General features: G+C 36.5%; 1 protein-coding gene across 3 annotated transcripts; it reads right to left on the reverse strand.

Moving 5' to 3' along the window:
* Positions 1 to 13,531: 13,531 nt before the first annotated feature.
* On the reverse strand, positions 13,532 to 15,955 carry LOC112754870 (uncharacterized). Of its 3 annotated transcripts, none has more exons than XM_025802669.3 (2): positions 15,701 to 15,955; positions 13,532 to 14,344 (listed from the first exon to the last, which is right to left on the reverse strand). In XM_025802669.3, exon 2 carries the CDS (start codon positions 14,268 to 14,270, stop codon positions 13,923 to 13,925), a length of 348 nt encoding a protein of 115 aa, XP_025658454.1. In that variant the 5' UTR covers positions 14,271 to 14,344; positions 15,701 to 15,955; the 3' UTR covers positions 13,532 to 13,922. The 3 variants fall into 3 exon arrangements, with proteins under 3 accessions (XP_025658454.1, XP_025658455.1, XP_072077214.1); XM_025802670.3 differs by having other exon boundaries at positions 13,532 to 14,275; positions 15,701 to 15,954; XM_072221113.1 differs by lacking the exon at positions 15,701 to 15,955 and adding an exon at positions 14,472 to 15,687.
* Positions 15,956 to 25,133: the final 9,178 nt, after the last annotated feature.

Here is a 25,133-nt window from a genome sequence, read left to right on the forward strand (position 1 = left end):
GATCTCAGAGTCGACCATGTTAGAGATCTTCTATGATGGTCTCTCTGAGATGTCCAAGATGTCATTGGACTACTCTACTGGTGGCTCCCTTCACATGAAGAAGACGCCTGAGGAGGCACGGGAGCTCATTGATATGGTTGCTAACAACCAATACATGTACACTTTTGAGAGGAACCCTGTGAACAATGGGGCTACTCAGAAGAGAGGAGTCATGGAGGTTAGCACTCTGGATGCCATCCTGGCTTAGAACAAGCTTATGTCCCAACAGATCAACATAATCTCCCAGCACTTGAGTGGAGCGCAGAGCTCAACTTCTTACTCTCTAGAGTCAGCGTATGAAGTGGACCTAATGACTCTGCATGGACCACCATAGAGGAGGTGAACTACATGGGAAACTCCTCTAGAACCTCCAATAACAATCCCTATTCGAATGCTTTCAATCAGGGATGGAGGAACCACCCTAACTTTGGTGGAGAGATCAGCAGAGGCCTCAACAAGGCTTTAGCAACAATCAGGGTGGAATAAACCAGAACAGGTTCAACAACAGACCGTTCCAACCCTCTCAGTAGCAGGTGGAGACACCCATACAGAACCTCTCTTACCTGGCTATTATAGTCTCTAACCTCTCCAAGGACACTCACAGTTTCATGGCAGAAACTAGGTCTTCCATTCAGAGTTTGGAGATACAGGTAGGTCAGCTGAGCAAAAGGATATCAGAAATCCCCTTTCAAGCAACACAGAAGTGAATCCAAAGGAAGAGTGCAAGGCTTTCACTATGGAAGCTGAGGTCGAACCCAAGGAGGCGCCTGCTACAGAGGAACTGAAGGAAATCAAAGCTCAGGAGGAGCCCAAGAGCGTCATTATGCACACCCAAGAGCGTCATTATGCACACCCATAAGAAACCCCCTTCCATGGCGTGTTTGAAGAGTATGATCTCTGAAAAGAAGACTATAATGGGAGATGAGACTGTGGTACTGACCAAAGAGTGCAGTGCCTTAGTCCAAAAGAAGCTGCCTTAGAAGCTGCCATACCCTGGAAGCTTCCTTATTCCCTGTACTATAGGAACTATCACTTTTGAGAAGGCATTGTGCGACCTTGGCTCAAGCATTAATCTAATGTCTCTCTCTTTGTGATGAAGAAGCTGGGAATCCAAGAGGCACAGCCTGCCAAGATCTCACTGGAGATGGCGGACAAGTTCCTGAAAAGGGCATATAGCATGGTGAAAAATGTACTTGTGAAGGTTGAAAGCCTTTACCTCCCGGCAGACTTCATGATACTAGACACAGGGGAGGATAGAGAAGACTCCATCATCCTTGGAAGTCCTTTCCTAACTACTGTGAAGGCCTTGATTGATGTGGAGAAAGGATAGCTAATCCTGAGGTTGCATGAGGATCACATCCTATTCAAGATCCCCAACCCTAACTCTCCATCAGATAAAGGAGGTACCACTGTACAACACTTAGTGTTTCAGCCCTCTCTTTTAGTGCAGAGCCATACAGATCCCCCAAACATCAAACCTAAGTTTGGTGTTGGGCATCCATTACCATCTACTGAAGAAAGAGGCACCAAGAAGAAGGTACCTAAGGGCTGGAGGAATAAGAAGATTCTAACTGAAGACTTCTCACCTGGAATGAGAGTTGTCTTCACTAAAAGTCCAGTCATTCCACACACAATGAGCCGGATCCTATCTCTCAAACATGTTGAGTTAATCCACGAGAGCACAGGAAGGAAGTTCACCATGAGGGGCGAATATCTGAGCCCCTGTCAACCTCCACAAAGGAGCCGTCCATCAAGCTAATAACGGTAAAGAAGCTTGTTGGGAGGCAACTCAACCATCAGTATAGTATTTTCATTTTCTTTCTTTTCGATTATTTTTAGTTTGATTTCACATTATTTTATTTTCTAGTAATTTTCATAGTTGTCCCTTGCTTTTTAATGTTTGTGATAATGAGTATCACGTAGAATAGAAATAGAAACGCTTAAGATTGAAAACAAAACACCCTAGAAAGAGCCCCTTACTGGCGTTGAGCGCCAGAACTGGCACCCAGCGCCAGAAGGGGAGGATGCAAGGGCGTTCAACACCCATTTAGGAGAGCTTGCTGGCGTTCAACGCTAGTAATGGAAGGAAGCTGGCATTCAACGCCCCCTATGGAGCACCCAGGGCCATTTACTTGGTCCCCTTTAGGAGTTCAACGCCTAAACCTAGCGTTGGATGCCCCAACAAACTCAAAAAAAAAAAGTGTCCCTACCTGGCGTTCAACGCCCAGAATTGGCATTGAATGCCCAGGCAGGGGCAGGGTGATTCGCATTTGAAGCTCAAGCCAGTGGGTCCCACTGAATCTCCACCTACCCCACCTATCATTCACTCCCTTCCTTCTCTTTCCTCTTACACCCTACATCCCAATCACCTTTCCCTTTTCTCAATACACACTCTTCCCAAAACCCTTCATCAATCCCATCACTTTTTCCCACCAACCCACCCACTTCAAATTCAAACCTTTCCCCCCATATTTCCCTCCCATATAGCCAAATCCCTAACCCACCCAACCCCTATAAATACCCCTTCATCCTTCGTTCATCCTCACTTGGCCGAAACCTCCTAAGCCTTCCCCTCTATCTTTTCTTTCTTCTCCTACTATTTTCTTTTTCTTTTGTCACTTTTGCTCGAGGACGAGCAAAGTCCTTAATTTTGGTGTTGGAAAAGCTCCGTTTTTTGCTTTCTATTCCTATTCTCCATGGCACCAAAAATTGGCAAATTCTCAAGGAAGAGAAAAGGAAAAGCCCCCGCTTCCACCTCCGAACCTTGGAAAACATGGAGATTCCTCATCAAGGCACATCAAGATCACTTTTATGAAGTGGTGAGGCATAAAAAGATGATTCCCGAGGTAATTTTCAGGCTCAAAGAAGATGAGTATCCGGAGATCCAACAAGAAGTTTGGAGAAGAGATTGGAAAATTCTGGCCAATCCAATTTCAGTAGTTAGAACATTAATGATGCAAGAGTTTTATGCCAATGCTTGGGTCACCAAGAAGCACGACACCAGTGTGTATCCAGTGCCTAAAAACTGGTGAACCAGGGTTAGAGAACAAATCTTGGATTTCAGCCCAGAAAGTGTGAGATTGGCGCTACAGCTGCCTCGAATGTAAGGGGACCCACACTCTTATACTTGAAGGGTCAACTCTGACCAAAGACTGGAGCAAGTGCTTGCAAACATCTGTGTGGAAGGAGCTCAATGGAGGAGGGCGCACAAGGCAAGCCCTACCAACTGGGTAGGCTTGACCTCAAGCTTGTGGCTAGAGGATGGTTGGAGCTTATCCAACACTCCATCATCCCCACAAGTAACCGATCTGAGGTTAGCATTGACCGAGCAATAATGATTTATTGCATCATGCTCGGGAATGAGGTGGAAGTGCATGAGGTCATTCCTCAGGAGATCAACAAGATATCGGAAAACGCCTCCACCCAAACACGGCTAGAGTTTTTCCACCTTATCTATGGCATGTGTAACTCAGCTGGAGTTCGCACAGCAAGAGACAACCTCATTGAGGAGGACAAACCCATCGCAAGGAAAAGGATAGAGAATGTCAGGGAGCCTGCACACAGACCACAGCACGAGCCTATTCAGCTGCCTCCACCTGAGATCCCGGAGATGTCTTAGGGAATGTACTTCCCTCCTCATGAATATTGGGATCAACTAAATACATCTCTAGGGAGCTGACTTCATATGTGGATCAGCTGAGGATAGAGCATCAAGATCACTCTGTCATCCTTCATCAGATAAGGAAAGATCAGAGGATTATGAAGGAGGAGCAACAGAGACAGGGGCGAGACATAAAGGAGCTCAAACGCTCCAGAGGATTCACCGGGGGGAGTAGTAGCCGCCATCACTGAGGTGGTCACATTTCATTCTCCCTTTCTGCCAGTTTCATTTATGTTTTCATTGTACTTTATTTGTTTTCTCTTCTAGTGCATGATCACGTTTAGGATATAGTACTTTTTAGTATTATTTTATTTTCTTTGTTTTGTTATAAGATATCTCATGTATCCCTCAGCAATCTTAAAAGAAAAATTTATTGAAAAAGAGGTGGTAAAAATGCACAAAATTTCAAGATATATCATGAGTTATTTCAATTACTTAATATGTGGTGGCCCTATCTTTGCTTCCTGAATGTATGAATCAACTGTGCATATTTGATATTGAAGTTAAGTATACTGGCTCTTGAAGAACAGTGAATTTAGTGAAATATTATTGATTCTCTGAAAAATAAAAAATATTGATTGTTGAAGTAAGAGAAAGCAGCAAAAAGAAAAATAGAAAGAAAAACAAGAAGAAAAATAAAAATAAAAAGACAAGAGCAAGGATCCAAGGCTTTGAGTATCAATGGTTAGTAGGGTCAAAATTGGCCTAAAAAGCTCAAATGAGTTGCTATCCCTAACTAAATGCTTGTGGTGTGAAGGTGTCAAGTAAAAAGTTTGAGACTAGGCAGTTAAAGTCGTGATCCAAAGCTAAAGAGTACGCTTAAGAACTCTGGGCACCACTATCTGGGAATTTAAGCAAAGCTAAATTCAAATCCAAAGGGTTTCCCTAGTTAAGTGCTTTTGGCGTTTATGTATCCGGTGGTAATACTTGAAAACAAAACGCTTAGAGTCACGGCTAGGCTCAAAAGTGCAAAGCACCAAAAAGAAGTTGTGTTCAAGAATCAACAAAAACTAAAAAAAGAGAACCAATAATATCATCCAGATTCTAGTTCCAAGGGATGTTAATATTTCTGAGTTTAAAAGGGAAGTGAGATGCCGAAACTATTCAGAAATAAAGAGCTAATCGCCCTATTCAGTAATTGGAATTGAGCTTCACTGACAACTCTGAGACCTTATGTATTTTTTCTCTTCTTTAGTCCTTACTTGTTTTTGGTTGCTTGAGGACAAGCAACAGTTTAAGTTTGGTGTTGTGATAAGTGAATTTCTTATACGCTTTTTCATTACATTTTCATATTGTTTTTAGTTATATTTTAGTAATTTTAGTAAGTTTTAGTGCAAAATTCACCTCTTGAATTCTACTTTGAGTTTTTGTGATTTTCTTATGATTTCAGGTGATTTTTGGACAAAATTAGCAAGACTGGCAAAGTCTTGCTCAAAGCTGAAGAAAGGATAGCAAATGTTGTCAAGTCCTAACCTCCGTGCATTCCAATAAGCATTTCTTGAGCTACAGAGATCTAATTGACGCACTCTCAATGGCATTCAAAAGCTAACTTCCAGAGCCTTTCAACAATATATAATAGTCTATACTTCTCTTCCAGATCACTGACCCTAATTGGCGTTGAACATCCACATCTGGAGTTCAACACCCAAAAAGAACCAAAGCCCAACGTTGAACGCCCAAGACTGGCGTTCAACGCCACCAAGGGACCAAGGGAGCACGCACTCACCCCCTAACTGGCGTTCAACACCCATCATCCAAGTTGAATGCTAGGCTAGGACGAAGCACAAGACCAAAGTGGGCCCAAAGTGGATTTTAGCTCTCTTAGCTTATGCAGTCTTATCTTTGTACTTTTTAATTTTAAATTAACATCTTTTAGAGTTAGCATCTCCTATATATAGAGGAGATCACTTAGGTTTATGCCTCAACTTGTATCATACTTTTAATTTTAGACCTTAGTGTTTTCTGTAAAGTATGAGTAACTAAACCTCCTAGGTTAAGGTTAGAAGCTCTGCTGATTCCTATGGATTAATAATATTATTGTTTCTATTTCAATATATGTTTGATTCCCTTCTATGATGTATTGTTGTTCTTCATCCAAATGAGACTGGGTATGTCCCTTTCTCTACATGAGTTTTGTACGAGTCCTGACCCAGATAATATTGAGGTAAAGCTTAAGAATGCATCATCTAAGCCAATAACTCATCTGGGCTAATCGAGGATAAGTGACATATAATCCAGTTAGTTATGGGTGATAAGGTTCTTGTGGCGCTAAGGCTAAAATCATATAGCATCATTCTCCGATCCGGAAGACCTGACCTTATCTGTGGCATTTTGAGTAGGATCAATAAAAGGAGAGTGAATTGCGTGGGCTTCATCTTCGGCCATGTTGAATGACCATTGACAACGCCGTTTGATATGGCTTAGAGGAGATTAACTTAATGAGAGGACATGAGTTAATCACTTACATCTTTGCCATAGAACGAATCATTCATTGTTGAATTAGTCTGTAAGATGTATTAATTCAAAAAGATAAAGCATCTCCAAAACCTTAACTATTTCATCATTATTGTTTCTATATCAATTCTTTACTGTTTTCTTTATTTTCTTGTTTATGCGCACTCAACAACAACAACTACCTTTCGATTTGCCTTACTAAGATTTGCAAGATAGCCACAGCTTGCTCAATCTAATAATCCTCGTGGGATTGACCCTCACTCACCAGTGCACTTGGACGGTGAAGTTGCCGGTGATATTACTTGAACGACCCAGTACACTTGCCGGTGAAGTTGTGCGAGTTCAATTTCGTGCACCATTGTTCCTCCAGAAAATAAAATTATAGCTATTCCAGAGCTTTCTATCACATTGTCCAAACCAATAATAGTATTAACATATTCTTCTTTTGGTACAAGTTGAATAAAATATATATTACTTTTAAGAATGGTATGTGAATTTGCACTATCTGCAAGACAAATATCTTCATTATATGTCCTTACCATTTTCTTCGAAGACATATAATAATAAGATCATAAAATAAGTAAAAGTGTATGTATGCGCAATAAAATTATATTCTTGAATAGAACTGTTTGTTTAAGTAGCAATGTACAAAAGGATAATATCATATACTAAAAATTTTATTATTATTATTATTATTATTATTATTATTATTTTAAAATTTGACATATTTAATGATTTTGAAATTCTTAAATATAAACAATAATATTTTATTGAATATTATTTATATACATCATACTTAAAATTTAAATATATAGGAGATAAAACTTAACAAGAAGTTTCTTACATTATTTATTGATATAAGTACTTAATGAACCCAAACATTAAACTTTTTCATAATTAATTAGATGGCCAATATTTTGTTCAAGATCCTCAAAAAAATCAAATATTTCATAATGAGTGGTGTAATTTTCATCAACATCATTTGAAACAAAATTTGTCTCATTTTTTTGTCATCTTTTTTCAAAAATACTTGATAAAGATCAACTAAGGGTCTTAGGGTACGACAGGTACATGACAAATGGTAATTTCCACCACAACGTAAATATTTATCCTCTGTTGATTTATTTTGCCCATTATTTCTTTCTTTATCCCACTTTTGGTGAGATCTTTTCCTGTGAAAATAATTTTTCTTTCTTTTATAATTTTTTTTTGTTACAAAAGCCTTGCCATTTATCTTTTCTTGGGTTATAATTTGTCGTATTTGCTTCAGGAAATGGGACGGCACCAACTGGATGCACTTCATGATTTTTTAAAAGTAATTTATTGTTACGTTCGACAACAAGAAGGTAAAAAATTAGTTTAGAATATTTTTTTAAATTCTTTTTCTCGATACTGTTGCTGTAAGAGCACATTCGAGGCATGGAAGATCGAGAAAGTTTTTTGCAACATGTCATTATCAATTATCTTTTTTCCACATAATTTTATTCGTGAGGTAATTTGGAACATTGCTGAATTGTATTCATTCATGGATTTAAAATCCGGTAGATACAAGTGTGTCCACTCATATCGGATTTGAGGAAATATCACTATCTTTTGATGATTATATCTTTCTTCAAGGTTCTTCTACAAATCTACCAGATCCTTTAGTGAGAGATATTCATTTTTCAATCATTTTTCAAGATGATAAAAAAAGAAGATCATGGCTTTGAATTTATCCTTCTTTGATGCTTTATTTTCAGTCTTAATGGTATCTCCAAGATCATTGAATCAAGATAAATTTCAACATCTAATATCCATGATAAGTAATTACTTCTAAATATATCAAGAGCATTAAATTCAAGATGAGAGAGTTTTGACATAATAAAAATTTATTATATGTGTCTTCCTAAATTTTTATCAGAGTCTCGTACTGATAACATATTTTAAACTAAATAAATAAATAAATAAATAAATATAAAATAAAAAATATAAGTAAAAAATTTTTGTATTAATATACACTAATATTATTATCTCAATATAATTGAAATGATTCATATATATTCACTATTTATATGTTGATGAGTATATATATGATAGAGAATTATTTTATGTAATATTATATGTATTGTCTCACATCTTGTTCTCTCTATTTATCCACGTACAAAGGTCATCCTTTTTAACTTTCATTAAATTTAATCTTTCTTGATAACATTAGCATCTTACCATTAAAAAATTGAGTCTATATTGTGAAAAAGTTCATACATTATAAAATAGGTATCATATCACAACACTAATAACATAATTATAATGTCTTTATGTGAATATATAGTTGGTGGGCTTAGGTTTATTGTTCCTTCTATATTAAAATTTCTTCCTGTTAATATTTGGTTGGATTGTAATTATATTTATAGCATTATAAGTCTTGGGTGAAAATATTTTTTATAGAATTTTATTTTAAATTGAATAATATTAAAGGATTAATTTTTTCTATTAATATCAACTAATTTTTTAAATTATTTTATTTATAATAAACTCTTAACAAATCTTACCTTCTGAATTTTTTAAATAATAAAACTTTTTTTGTTAATACTAGTTAAAAAAAATTAATTCTTTATGCCTTCTCTTTAAAATATTCAATTTTGGATATTATTTTTTTAATTTAAAACGCCACGAAAGTTTTTTTTTTGTTGAAAACTTTAAATTGGACAAAATTTTGAAGTTGGGATTGGATAGTAGTGAGAATGGTCAATTTTTTTTTTAACAATTGAGGGTAAAATCAGTAAAGTGTGATCTCTTACAATTAATTTTATAAGTGAGACAAAAAAAATATGAGAGAGAGAATAATAAAAAATTAGAAATTACACTTTATTCTCTCAATTTTTTTTAACAATTGAGAGGATCTATTCCTAGTAATAGTGTATATGGGTGGGTGGTGTGCCATTACTAGAATTTAGTAAAATTTAAATGTGATTAGTTGAATTTAATAAAATTGAAACTGTCATTAATAAAATTTAATAGAGTGAAAGCATGAATGAAAATTATTTAAACATGTTTTGAACATAATATAATATAAAGATATTTAAGAAGCATACAAAGTATTTGAAAAATAAATCAAGATTTTCTAAAATAAAAAAGTTGGTAAAATTAAATAAAATAAAAGATAGTAGAATATATATTTCATAGAAGTTACAAAATTAATAGTAATTAATCTTTTAATTTACTTTTTTTATCAACCTTTTTATTTTAAAAAAAAATTAATATAAATGCTCTAAAGGATAAAACACTTATATAAACCAAAAGCAATCCAATATTACATGAATCACCCAAAATAAAAAACGTTACTTAAATGTCTTCATACACATATCTATGTAAATCGAATTAATGTGTATCGAATTACATGGAGTACTATATTTAAAGATAAATCAAATTCATATAATTCAAGTTAGCTATTATGACATTAAATTGAATCTAGTTGATTCGATTTACTACTACACAGCACGTATATAGTAAATTGAATCAGCTTGCTTCGATTTACTACATATATAGATGATTGACATTTACTACCCTAAAGTTAATTATCTTTAAAACATAAATGTCAATAAGGAAATACTCCATTTAAATCCAAATAAAATATCAAAAAAATCAAAACGAATAAGAATAGAAATTTAACTTTTGTGTTTTAGTTCAAATTCCAGAAAATCTACATTTTTATAAACTTATATATTTAAAACGAAACAATAAACGATTTCTAAATATTTATTAAAAATCATCATTTGACTCATTAGTATCTAAAGAATCATTACCGGGACTTTTAATGTTGAAAAGTTAATATAAAGTATAGCCCTCTAAGGTGGCATAGGAGTTAAAACTTGAATTTTTTTTAAAGTTAAAAGTAAAAGATAGTTATACATTATAAAATGACCAACTATATTTATACAAGTATGTAAACTAAAAAATAATTAAAACGACCAACTACATTATAAAATGACCAACTATATTTATTTATTGATATATCAGTATGGTAAAGGTGTCCGCATAGATAATATATAAGGTCCCAAAAAAGCTAGAGGCATTCTTAGAACTCCGACAATCCTAGATCAAACTTAAAGATTATACTAAACTAGAAATTTCGGTAATCTATCTAAGAAATTCTAGTCCTAATCTATCTCTTCACCTTTTGTCTCCCGCAAACCTCCCAATCTCCAGGTAGAACAACCTTCAGTGTCACTTCCGCCGGCATGAAAGGTCTCTCAGAAAACAAACACAGACAAAACAGACAAGAAAAGTACAAGTATAGATAGCAGTTCCAGCAAATAAATCAGATAGCATTTAATCACAGTTAAGCAATTAGGTAAGCCAAAACAAATGCTAACTTAAACAAAACATACAAATGCACATGATGCATGCTTGTCCTACTGGCCATTAGCTCACGTGTCGGTTTTACCAAAATCCGACACACTCGGTAGTTAACTCGGATATCGTCTCTCTGACATGCATCGACACTCTTGGGATGTAGTGCCCATCACACTCATGGGATATAGTGCCCGCTACACTCTTGGGATATAGTGTCCGCCACATTTTCTAGGATAGAGTGTTCCCACACTCTTGGGATATAGTGTCCGTCACACTCATGGGATATAGTGCCCGACACACTTCCCAGGGTAAAGTGCTCCTACATTCTTGGGATATATTATCTACCACACTCTTGAGATATAGTGTCCGCCATACTCTTGGGCTATAGTGTCCGACACACTTTATGAACATAGAGAATATGATGCATCAAAAGAGGAACAAATTATACACAACTAATATGCTCGTCATAGTCATCTTTAACATACTCGAGATCAAACATATTCAAGATGAAAAGCAAAATCACAACTCAATATACTCATCCAATCACAATTTCACGCCTCATTAATTCAATTATTCACTTCTCAAAACTCCCACAATGTCAACCTAGCTCCCTTGATATGTTCTCTCTCTTTCTGAGGCCTAAAAGCTTGCTATCGGATCCTAAAAAGTAGTTACAGAAGTTTGGAAAGTTAGAGGAATGCTTTAAAACTCAAAAACACAATTTTCAAAAAAATAGGAATTCTGCGTACGCATGATGTCCGCGTACGCGAGCCCTTGGACAGAAAGCGACCCCTGCATCGCGTCGCGTGCATTGCTTATGTACACGAGTTTGTAGTTAAGACAGTTCCTCATACGCATGCACATGTCCACGTACGCACGTCTATCAGAGTTTGCAAAAAGCTACGAAGTTCAAGAATTAGTTTTTCACACCCAAATTTAAAAGCGCATAACTTTTTCGTTAAAAATTATTTTTAGTTTGTTCTTCAAACGTTTCAAACTTCATGGACCAAATTTTCATTCAAAATAAGTTTCACAAAACTTGGGGGTTTGAAATCCAAGTTATGCCCTACTGAAGTTGGTCAAAAATCAGTTTTTACCCAAAACACAACCTCTAGTTTTACCAAAGTCCTCAATTCATGCCCAATCAAACGACCACAATTTTCAAAACCAATGATCTCTAACCACTTTTTCATACCTCTCAATCATTCCATAAACATATCAACATCCAAATCCTTTAATTATTCAACAATTCTATGCATAATTTTCTACCAAACTCAACATATGTCACCACTAATCGTTAAATATTAATAATTCACATAATTCAATTTATCCTACGGATAATTAGTCTGAGTTTTCACCAACATGATACATTAACTACGAGAAACCAAAACCTTACCTTGGCCGATTTCTCTCCAAGCTCGGAACACCTCAAAACTCTCCTTTCCTCAAGTTTTCAAGTTCTCACCAAATGAATTTCCAGCTTCCAAGACTTAAATTCAAGCATCCAACATTCACCAATTTTACTTCAATTCAGATAATTCAATCTAATTTCATGCAATATTATTATAATCAACACAAAAACTCACTAATTCACTAATTCACAAGGGTTAGCGATTTCTTACCTTACCCACGGACGTTTGGAACAAAGCCCAATGATAATGCCATGCTAGATTACACCTAAATCATCAAAAAATACCAAATTCCTCAACATTTAATATCCAAAATTACGAAATTGAAGGGGATGAAAAATTCAAATTTCTTACCACTTTGTTTCGATGGATTTAAATAGGATTCCAAGACGAACGCGTAGCCACAAATAGCTCGTCAATCGGAGTTACGGATTGAAAGTTATGATGGATTGAATTTTGGAAGTGGTTTTTGTTAGGTTTCCTTGAGCTCTCTTCTCTCTTCAGCGTGATTTAAGCGAATGAAGGGGAAGAAGACTAAGTGTGGCTGCCTTGGGCCCAATATGGGCCCAGTTCAACCTACTCGGCCTATGGATCCAATTTTGGGTCAAAAAAACTTTAAAATTAATATTTTAATTCGTGTTTTAAATATTTTTACCTCTTCAAATTATAAAATTTAATTTCTTAATTTCTTGGGCTCATAATTAATTTATTAGTTAATTATTTATTAATTTTTTGGGTTTTATATATTTTCATATTGGCAGTTATGTTTTAAAGTCAGTTTAACTTAAAAATAGTAAATGTTAATAATCTGTACAGATAGTAAATCGAATCAAACTTATTCGATTTATTATATATGTGTTGTGCATTAGTAGATTTGATTTAGTGTCACAATAGCTAATTCGAATGATATGAATTCAATTTATATTTAAATGTAGTGCTCCATGTAATTCGATACACATTATTCGATTTACTACTAAAATGTGTAAATCGAATTTAGTAAATTCGATTTACATAAATATATACATAAAGACATTCTCATAACATTTTTTGTTTTGGGTGATTCATATAATATTGTGTTATTTTTTGTTTATATAAATATTTTATCCTGCTCTAAATTATAAAAATTTATAGTTTATAGAAGTAGGTTATGTCTAATTAAACCAAAATTGAAATAATATAATTAACAACCTCGAACCCAATATGTTGACATTATTATTATTATTATGCATGATATAGTATTAATTAAAATTTTTTAATATTTTTTGATATTGTATATTACTGAGTCTCATTTTTTAAATATTTTTCCACACAGCAATATTTAATTACTAAAAACATAAATAATGATGGAAGAAAACAAAGATAAACTGATAATGATAGTGATTAATTACTATATTGGGTTAACAATATTCTCAATTAAAGTTAGGGTCTACCAAAATTAAACCCTAAACTTGGAGGGTATTATGCTAGGAGCTTGACATGTGATTTTTACATATGTAGAAGAATCTTTAAACCTATATCGTAGTATTTGTCCTTTAAATAATATTTTTTTTAATACATTGATGGAATAGAAGTCTTTTAGTTTTAGGTGACATTGATATACTTCACTTAAAAAATTTTGCCGATAGTGACAGTAAAGTTATTGAAGATTGCTCTTTTTATGATAAAATATTATGTAAAATGCACACTTCCCTTGCAAATTTTAGTTACAATTTTCGCTATTCACCAAAGAAATTTTCTTTATGTATCATGGATTAAATTTCTTCCCTAATATTAATGTTTTCCTATGTCTAAAAAACATTGAAACATCTCTGTCTGCAAAACTATCACGGAACTTTCTTGGGAAGGGAAATTATCACACTTGATGTCTAAACTTCTGAAAAACTCAATGTAATCAGACAATCAGTTGCTTAGAGAAGCAACATGAAATCTTCTCTCAGTCCCAGCAACCATTATGGTAAACAAAGTGATATTGTGAGGCATAAACACCGGTCTACTTGGCCTTGGGCAAGGAATATTGAAACTGTTGGCTACTTGGAAGGCTTTTCAGAAGATGTAGAACCCTTTTCAACCACTTTGGTAGAAGTAGCAGATTCTTCAGCTTCAACAAGCTTTCTTAGTTTCTCTTGAAGATTCCTTACTCTGTCCTCGGTTTTGCGGAGCTTTCTCCATCTATATGCAGCCCATAGACCAAAGCCACCATATACAACAATATAGGAAGCCCATACGTAAGGGTAGGTTTCTGCGTGCTCTTTGATTTTGAGATACTGTTTCTCCAATGAATCTACCAAGTTCACAGTAGAAGTGGCACTTGCTACTTGATCCTCAGTATTCTGGATCGGTGTGGCGGAACTTGTTGTTTCTGGCTGATTTGCCATGCCCTCTGCCGGTAATATTCCAGTTACCAATAATCAAATAGTTGCATAACAAATAACCCTTTTACAATGGAGCCCTATACAATAACATCAAAAAATAAACATACAGATAGAGAAAAGATTTATTGTGCTGCTAATCAAGAATCAACAGTCTTCTAAAAGAGAAACTGTAGTGACTAATGAGTTAGGTATTGTAACACTTACTAAGGAATTTGTAAAATGTCTTAGGACTCTCTTCTCCCTGATTACATTCTTCTCTTCTATCTGATTTATCTCTTTTCTCTACCAAATTTCCTCACTATGATTTTACCTTCACTCTGATTCTTTAATCCTACTACTCCTAAAACCAATCTCATTACAGAAACATATTTTCCTTTCTTCAACATATCAAATTATCAATGACAATGATGTAACTTAGAAACAAAGTTACAAAACAATATAAATATAAAACCAAGCAAAAAACAACTGAACTGAACTCACAATTAGCAAATTTCTTAATGAGTACAAACTGAAACTTAACCAGATGCATTATCATAATATGGTTGCCACAAGCTAAACTGAACTCACAATTAGAAAATTTTTTTTTCAAATTTGAAACTTCTCGATCATAAAACCAAGGCAATCAACCATTTAAACATTAGAACTTTTAAGACCAAACCAACATTAACACAAAAGAACATAATGTCATTAGCCCAAACAAAATTTTCCCAGAGTACAAAAGACATGACAAGTTGACAACAAAATAACTAACCACATTTTAATCCTAAAACATTGTCAATCAAAATTAGAAAGTAGTGAGAAGAACTGAAGAATGTAAGGCAAGTACCAAGCACTAAAACAGATGCCATATGCAAATGCAAGGTACTTGCCTATGGATAAGTACCACTAACACAAAGGGTTGTTTCTGGGCAAGTAGTTAGAAAAATGTGGCATTTTGATAATAAGTTTTGAAAAAGGTGGTACATAAGTAAAAAAGCCAGGGGCGAGGAGTTCCCACCACCCGAATTTATCCCCCTCTCTTCTGTTCTGCTGTTGCTTCCCGATAACTTAATCTTTATAGGTTCGGAGATCACGGAAAAATTAAAAAAGTATATTGGAAAAATTCACAGCCCACCTTAAAACTCAAAGCTCAAAATCTGTAATGGAACCGGTAAAAGAAAAATTTAGAAGCCGTAACGCTCATTTTATCAAACACCTCATGTGCAACACCCATCTTTAGCTTCTTCACCTAGTTTCTTTTGGCAATGATCGACTAGCAACGCAACACTAACAAAAAATAGCCACACGTTTATATACAGCTTCCAAATTCGAAGCCTTTTACAATAACAAAAAATTAGCACTACAGATTTAATAAAATTTATGCAGGTTTGTTTATTGATCAGAACAAAAAAGGAAGAAAGCACTAAAGTGAGTTAAGAAGCTTCGTCAAATACCTCGAATTGCAAAGCTTGAATAAATCAGAAGCGGTTGGAAAATTGGAGCATTAATTATCACTCTGAGAAGTTAGAATAGCACATGGTAGTTGCACTTCGGGTGGCGGCGAGACACCGTGGTAGGTAGTGGAGTTGAAGGGGCTGTGGTGGCAGAACTGAGGTGCTGATCCTGGCAGCACTTTTGGGGTTAGGAAATTGGGTTCCCGGGGGAAGGGATACGCGGGTGAAACAAGAATTTGGGGTTAGGAAGGGGCTTTTTTTTCTTTAACCTTTTGCATACGAAGGTATTTCTTACAAAAAAAAAAATTTAGTAAAAGACAAATAGGTCCCTAACCTTTTTTTTCGGACATTTTTGTCTTCAAAGATTGGAAAATACATTCATGTCTCTGACTCTTCCAAAACACGGACAAATTGGCTCCTCCGTTAAAGTGACTCTGTTACACTCAACAGAAAACGCTGACGTGGCTCCCGTGGCGCTGACCTGGCCGTTACGGGAGGCGGGAGCACACGTGGCATGTAGCTTTTCAAAACAGGACATATTAGTCCTCCCAACCCAAAACGACGTCGTTTCACCCAAACCCCCAATCTTTCACATTTATGAGCCCTAATCCTTCCACAGATCAGCCACCTCCAACCCCAACCACCTCCTGTGCCCCTGACTCCCTCTTTCACCACCACCTACGCTGCCCCTCCTCTCCTTGCCCCATCCCCCTCCCTCTCCACCTCTGTCCTTTTCTTCTTCCTTCGTCCTTTTTCCCTTCCATTCTTCTTCCTCGGCCCCTGCCTCTATCACCGCTGCACAGCCGCGCCTCCGTCAGCCACCATCAACGCCGGCAACCTCCTCCTTCCTCTCGCACCAGCACCGCTTCCAGCAATAACCCATCCAGTGAGGCGGATCCAAATTCCTACGGCGGAGACACTGTCACCGGCCAAAATCGTAAGTTCTGTCTGCCGCCACTTACGCCGCGATCGCAGCAGAGTTCCAAGTCCCGGTCGAGCCTGCCGCCCCTCCAGCCACTTTTGATAGCCCGGCGGAGCCTCGATGAGTGGCCGCAGGCGAGCTCAGATGACATTGGGGAGTGGTTGCCCCCACAGCTGCCGTTGAGCCCCGGTGACGGCATGAGAGGTAACCCTGGTGAAAGGTTGAAACTTGATCTCTCCTCAATTCAGATGAACAATGATAGGAATTGCAATAATGGCAGTAATAGTGGTAATAATAATAGTTGTAACAATAATGGTGTTAGTGGACTCTTGTATGATGTGTTTGATTACTTTGAGGATGTTAGTGAACAAAATGGTAGGGTGTTTGTGCACTGTTGTCAAGGTGAGTCTAGGTCTACTTCGTTGGTGATTGCATACCTCATGTGGAGGGAAGGATAGAGCTTTGATGATGCTTTTCAGTTGGTGAAGGCTGCAAGGTGTATTGCCGATCCGAATATGGGATTTGCTTGCCAGTTGTTGCAGTGCCAGAAGAGGGTGCATACAGTTCCTCTTAGTCCTACCTCTTTGCTTAGGATGTATAGGATGGATCCACACTCGCCTTATGGTCCTTTACATCTCGTCCCCAAAATGTTAACGGATCCTTCGCCTTCCGTATTGGACTCCAGGGGAGCTTTTTTTGTACATATTCCCACTGCAATATTTGTTTGGTGATTAGAGGAAAGTGGACTGCTATGATGTTGATTATGAAGTTTTTCAAAAAACTATTGTTGGAGGTTTTGTGCCACCATTTCCATCATCAGAGAATGAACATGAAACCCATCTTCCTGCAAGAGAGAGTAGTTGGAGTGCCTTAAGGCGTAAAGTTTCCTCTTCTCATATGAAGGAGATTGTCACAGCCCCTAAGTCATCCCTCCCAAGGGTTTATTCCGATTCCATGTTGTGTATTCATTCAACAAAAACTTCATCTCCATCCTCATCATCTTCGCCCTCGTATATCTCTCCAGATTCTGTTTCTTCGTCCTCGTATATCTCACCTTGGAAGGAGGGTGAGAAGAGAGAGAGACTAATGGGAGTAAGGGAGTGAGAAAGGGAAGAAGACGCGAAAAGAGAGGAAGGAGGAGGTCGCTGGCGTTGATGGTGGCTGACGGAGGCGCCGCTATGCGGCGGTGATGGAGGCAGGGGCCAAGGAAGAAGAATGGAAGGGAAAAAGGACGAAGGAAGAAGAAAAGGCAGAGAAATTCGAAACAGGATTGGGGGAGGTTACAAAAACGGCGTCGTTTTTGTCTCCAGGGACTTATATGTCCTGTTACAAAATGCTCCATGCCACCTGGCCTCCGTTACGGCCACCTCAGTGCCACCTTTGCCAGCTCATCCTTTTCCGTTTAGTGCAAACGACTGAATTCAACGGAAGGACATAAATGTCCACGTTTTTCAGGGGTCAGGGGCTTGAATGTATTTTCCATTCCTTGAGGACAAAAATGTCCGCAAAAAAAAGGTCAGAGACGAAAATGTCCTTTACTCAAAAAAATTTTAAAAAAAAGCAATGTTGTGAAAATCAGACTACTCATTGAACTGTTTAAGTCACTAACTTTTTGTTTCAACTAGAATAATTATTTTATAATAAAATAATAAATAAAATATAAATAAATACATTAAAATATAGTTATAATTTAATATAAATTTTAAAATATAATTTAAATTTAAAGCATTACATAAAATATCATCAACCAAAATATTAACTTTTCCAATATCTTAACTTCTTCTGTTATAAGTTTAAAACAAGGCCTATTTTTTTTTTTTTTTTTTTTGTTAAGAGCACTATAAATCGGACAAAAAAGTGTTAATTTCTTCAATTATAAGTTTAAGAGTTTTATGACACAATAAGAGTATTATGCACTAACTTATGACAATATGTACTATCAAAAGATACATACGTTTATGTTTTGTGTGTTTGTTATCACTTTATTTGGCTAATCAAGTTCAGTTTTAAAGTATGAAATTTCAAATATTTTAGACGGTGATTTCTTAACTAATAAAATAAAATTAACCATATTCAAACTTTACACATATTTACTTTCAAATTTTAAGTTGACATAATAGTGATTAATCACATATTATTTCAGTATTTTTCTATATTCAATAGTATTAATACAAACAAAAATAATAATTATCCGGTTTCTACAGTAAAATATAGTTACTAAAATATCATTAAGACGATAATTATTTGAGTTCATTTCAATACACAATTTATTATATTTTGTGATTAAATTACAAGTATTCTTTTAAGAGGCATTTGTTTTGTTTTTTGGTTTATAAGTAGTTGATAGAAACTCAACCTGACAAAGTAGGGACAATCCATACAATTCATTACACAGTATTTGCAATAACTAAAACATCAACACATATCAAGAACCTTTCATAACCTGCATTTCAATACCTATTTTGTTGTTTTACTATAATGTTGTTATTCATGATTTTTAATTTTAACACAAAAATTAACATGCTTTAACAAAGATTAACAAAATTTTCAACCCAATTTTAACAAATTCAGCATAATGATTAACAACAGAAAAAAAAACACTAAATAAGATAATGAATACAAAATTTATTATGAAAAAATGTTAACAAAATTTAACAACAGAAAAGAAAAGTAAGAACAAGGTAATAACAATTTATCAGCGGGGATTTCGATTAAATCATTTCAACCGACCAATCCGATCTGATTTTTAAAATCATAAAAAATGTGACAACTCGGTCTCTTATAAATTTCTTTGACAAATTTGTCTTTGAACAATAAAAAATATCAAAACCATCATTTATGTTTATTTTTTTGACATGTAAGTCTTCTCGTCAAAAAACACTCAATGTCATAAGGGTGGTGATGGCTAGGGTAGGATAGAATTTGGATTAAACCCTAATCCTACCGGCGGATTGAGATTTTTATATAAACTCAATCTTATTTTATTCGCGAGTTGAAAATATCTCAATCCTAATCCTACCCGATCTTAACCCACGGTACTCTATCCTACCCGTACCTTACCCTACCTGTTGCGAATCGGATTGAATATATGCGGATAGGATGTATATTGTCACTCCTAAATATCATTGGTGAATATAGATCAATTTATCTAATTTTAATATATTAAAGGATTAACATGTCTAATTTTAAAATCTAAAACCATTAACATATATATTCACCAAATTATTTGGTATTTAAAATTATTCAACCAATAATAACTTACTTACCAACTTAGTCACCAAAAAAGAACTTACTTACCAACTTCAATACATTAACTTATCCAATAATTATTCACAAGGAAGATGGATTTAGATATAAGCCTAGTGTTATGATTTTTACTTAAGATGTTTTTATTCTATCTGATTCTATTGTTTTTGCTCCAAATTAGACAAATAGATTCATGCCATTAATAATCTCAAGTGATTTTTAACGGAAGAATTTAATATGTTCAATAGTAGTAAATTTTAGTAACCTATTTGATAATTTTCATTCTTTAAGAATAAATTTTTTTGACGCAATATTTTTCAAGACTAAATTGTCATTCAAAATTTGATGGTGGATGTTATAATAGTCCTATATGTTGCTTCGCTCCGGCCTTTCTCTACGTCAACATATCAGTCGTATAAAGAATGCATCACTATTTTTTCTCTCCTACTCTATCTTCGCTACTAATCATTGTGAAAATGTTAGAAAAAGTATAATATATTTTTGGACAAATCATATAAACAATCCATTAGGAATTCTAATTTACGTGAATGTCCTAAATGCAAAAAGTGGACGTGAAAGCCCTAAAACTATGTAAATTGAATCAACATAATTCGATTTACCTTCATTTTATTAAATCGAAGCAACCTAATTCGATTTACCTTAAATTCATGTAAATCAAAGCCAAAGAATTTGATTTACGTTGAACACGCATAATTTGAATAAACTCGAATCGATTTACGGTGTATGGCTATAATTCGAATCTTTTTTATTCGATTTATGATGAAGACCCTTAATGCATGTAATTCGAAACAATATGATTCGATTTACACGAATTAGTAAATCATGGTAAATTGAATCTAACAGATTCGATTTACTAGCAAAGCAATGCATATGATTAAATCAAATTGATTTAATTCGATTTACTAAGGAGTGTGTGCTATATAAATAAGATCATAACGTGGAGTGTTCAATAGAGGTAAATTCACAATAGTTAGTGAAGATAGTTTTTTAGTTTTTGTGTACAACAAAGGCACGATTAAGAAAAAAATACCATCGAAAATAAAATTTACTGATAAGGATCCATTGAGTGTCTTTATCAGACCTTCTACGAGCCTTGTTGATTTTCAGAATACCATACTACATAAATTGGGACTACATAGAATGAAACGGATAGAGAAGTTATATTATTGAATTTCAATTTCTGTTGTTTGTGATGAGGTGAAGTACAACTCGTTTGTGATAGACAGTGACGAGGGTTTGCAAGTTTTATTTCACTATCGTCGTCAGTTTCCCGAAGTGAGAATCCTTGAACTATTGGCCAAGCTTGTGGATGTGATCTCTAACTCAGGAGGATTGAATCAAAATCATCAATCAATAACAATGGCAACAGCCTCCAGTTTAACCCCTGTTGTTGCGTCTTCATCTTTGCCTGTAATGGCATCTGCGGGAGGTTTGGTGGCATCTTCGTAATTCGCAGCTGATCTACACGGTGATGAGATTGCAAAAATAGGTGCTAACATGAATACTCCTGTTATGATCCTGATTTATGGGGAAGTTGGAAAACAAGATGTTGTGGAAGACGTGCTAGGGGATGATGATGATGTGGAGCCTGCCATGATTGATGATGATAATGATGATGATATAGGGAGGAGTATTCCTGTTGGAGCTGGTGCACCATCGATCTTAGGAACTCAACAATACCCGTCGCACTTTTCAACTCTAGACTTAGATGCCATGAAACAGTAAGGGTTCCCAGATGTAGAATTTGGTTTTAGAGCCAAAGATTCACAGAGCACCGCAGGTCTAGCTGAGTTTCGATTCGGTCAGTAGTTTCAGAATAAAGAGGAAGTCGTCTTATGTGTGAAGACTTATAGCATCCGCCATGTGGTTGAGTATAAAGTGATGGAATCAGACCATGCCAAGTACTATAGAAAGTGTAAGGAGTTCGAAAACAGCTGCAGATGGTTGATTTGGATCACTCTACAACAGTGAAAGAGTATTTAGGAGGTTAGACGATATAACGGACCTCATACATGTTTGGCCACCTTGATCTCTAGTGATCACAAGAAGCTTGACTATCATGTGATATCTGCTTTCATCCTTCCTATGATCAGAGCTGATGTGACTGCATCCATCAAGGTACTGCAGAATGCAACGGAGGCACATTTTGGGTTTAGACCTACGTACAGGAGGGTTTGGTTGGCTAAGTAGAAGGTCGTTACGTAGATATATTGGGATTCAGAGGAGACCTATAATGAATTGCCAAAATGGGTGCTAGGTGTGCAGATAATGATGCCAGGTAGTATTGCAGTTCTGAAGACGAGTCATGTGTAAGTTGGAGGCCAGGTTGACAAGTCATCAACGTTTTTTCACTGACTTTTTTGGTCATTCCCACCGTGCATTAAAGCATTCAAGTATTGTAAGTCGTTGGTCAATATTGACGGAACCCATTTGTACGACAAATATGGGAGAACTTTGCTGGTTGCGATTGTTCAAGATGGAAATTCTAATATCATTCCTATTGCTTTTGCCCTAGTGGAGAGTGAAAATACGAAGTCATGGTTGTTTTTCTTGTCTCACTTACAGCAGCACGTGACTCCTCAGCCCGGCATTCTCATGATATCTGATAGGCACAATGGTATCAAGGCAACCTTAGAGGCACATGATGATGGAGTTAGGCACGCTGCAGCAAAATTTGCACTGAGTTTCAAGGGAAAGGATGCTAGGAGGTTTCAAGACAACGCTAGTTATGCAAAGATTGAGGCCGAGTTTGATTATTGATTTGACATCCTCTTAACTGAAGACCCGGCAATGTGTGACTGGCCCAATAGGATGGAGTATGACAAGTGGACTCAGCACTAGGATGAGGGTCGTAGATTCGGCCATATGACTACAAATATTTTTGAGTGTGTTAATTCGGTACTCAAGGGTGTTAGGAACCTTCCAGTTTATTCTTTGGTGAAGATTGGTAGAGCTCTTTGTTTGCAAGGGAAGAGAGGCTGAGGCACAATTGGGGACAGGTCAGCAATTTAGTTAGTCACTGATGAAGGCAATGGAGGCAAATCTTAAGGTATCGAGATGTTTCACAGTGACCTTATACGATAGAGATAATTTGGAGTTTAATGTGGTTGAGACTACTCCAACATTTTACTTCTCACTTGGTACTTACAGAGACTCATTGAGAGATTAGACTTGCGATTGTAGGTACTTTCAGGCACTTCACTACCCATGTCGCCATGCAGTCACTTGTTGTGCATATTTCCGCCTGAGTTGGCAATTTATATCCACGAGGTATATCGCCTCTGCACGGTATTTAATATCTACAAGATGAGATTCAATCCTTCGATTCCAGAAAGCTTCTGGCCACCATATGATGGTCCAACAGTCATCCCTGATCCCAGTATGAGACGTGCATCTGAAGGTCATCCACTAGTATGGATGAGGTGGATCCAAATAGACCAAAATGGTGTGATCTATGCAAACAGCCTGATCATACTTGGTGGAGTTCCACAGGGAGGAGTCATTAAGGGTCTGGAGCAACAAGCAGAGTTTAGTATTTTCTTTATTATGTCACCTGTTCTTATGTCCACTGTATTACACTTTATTGTTGTTTAGCAATGTTTGTTGCATTCCATGTTGTCTTTTCTGTGTTTATAGTTGTCTTTATTATTGTCTTGTCTGATGGACTGTCGTTAATAATATTATTGTATTTTATTTTTCAAGGTTACCTTCATTTTTTTCGTGAAATTTCAATAAACATCAATTAAGAACATCTTTAATATATAGTTTCCAAAATTAGTCAAGTATTATCTCCCATGATAACATAGTTCACACAAGCAATACTAAATACATCAACACAATAATGATTACATAACATGATAAAATAATAACATATAATATAACAGTCATCTGAATAGTCAGAATTGATTATGACCCTGTGAAGCAGCAGCGTGGGTGCCTGATCCTTTGTGCTCTCTGAGCGAGAGGTACCTCATCCTCGTCTCCACTCGGTCTGGGTGGCCTAGATGGACCAGTACGATCTGGGAGTGCTACTACAACTGCCGACAGAGGAGTGCCACCCAATGCAAATATATCGTACAAAGGTCCTAACAGAGGCTCGTTCAGGTCCACATCAAGGTATGTCTGGCGACCTGCGGTCCACATAGGGCCGCTTCATACTCTTGGATAATGACGCTAATCTCCTCAAGGAAGTGTAATCATCCAAACTCACTGTCGAAGCCATGGCTGCCTAACAAATCTAAAAAGAGCTCACTCGGGCTCATGAATGTCTGACTCTCATGCAGGGGCCATATCACTGCTAGGGACACCAACAAAATAATCACCAAACCCCTTTCAGCTATAAATCCTCCACCATCCCCTAACCTTAAAGCATCACCCTGAAAACCACCCTCAACCCCGCTACCTCCACCACCTCCACCTCCACCATCTCTACCTCCACTTCTATCTATACCTCCACCATCTCCAGCGACACCACCTCCAAACCCAACACCACCTCTACCACCACCATTATCATCTCCACCTCCTCCAGATCCACCACCTCTTCTAGCTCCACCATAATCCTCATCTCCACTATCACCATCATCGTCACTGCCTCTCCTAATACGTCAACCTCTACCTCGACGTCCCCCATCCCTCCCTCTCAATCACGCCCCCTATCGCGTTGATGACCTCGACCCCTCCCCTCCATCGTACTAATTGCATTATCGAGCCATCTCTACTCACACTCACAGCCTTGTGTCCTAAGATGACATCTCTGCTCTACTTGATGTCTATCAGGAACATCTGGCACCTGATCCATATTAGGGACCCGTCCTGGACCTCTTTGTGTTGCCTCAGTTGGGATAACATCTGCTCTGAGGTCCCCGAGAAAGAGCTCAAGCGATAAAAATATTCTCTCATACTCATGCCACCAATCTAAGTAAGCTGTGACGGTCCTGAGTTTGCCACCACATCAAATCGTAACACATGGTCAGCCCATCGAGTCCAATGTATGTGCTAACACTGTAACGTGTTCGAAAACCATCAGTTTCTACCTCTGCCATCCTTCGATATTAGAAAATTAATGTGCGGACCATGGGTGATGTTGTATCCCACCAAGCTGTGGTAGCACCATATCCACCTGATGCCACTCTATCACAGCAAAGTAGATCAATGCCATCACAGCCCTCCATAGTGCCATATGTCAGGGCTCCAAGATCTCGGGATGAACGATCTGAACAACATCCGATGTGCTATATGACATCC

This window comes from Arachis hypogaea, chromosome 16, assembly GCF_003086295.3.
Source record: "Arachis hypogaea cultivar Tifrunner chromosome 16, arahy.Tifrunner.gnm2.J5K5, whole genome shotgun sequence".
Lineage (NCBI taxonomy): Eukaryota > Viridiplantae > Streptophyta > Magnoliopsida > Fabales > Fabaceae > Arachis > Arachis hypogaea.

What these genes read in the sequence shown, in the direction of transcription:
- LOC112754870 (XM_025802669.3), bottom strand. Translation starts at nt 14,270, where the DNA reads ATGGCAAATCAGCCAGAAACAACAAGTTCCGCCACACCGATCCAGAAT.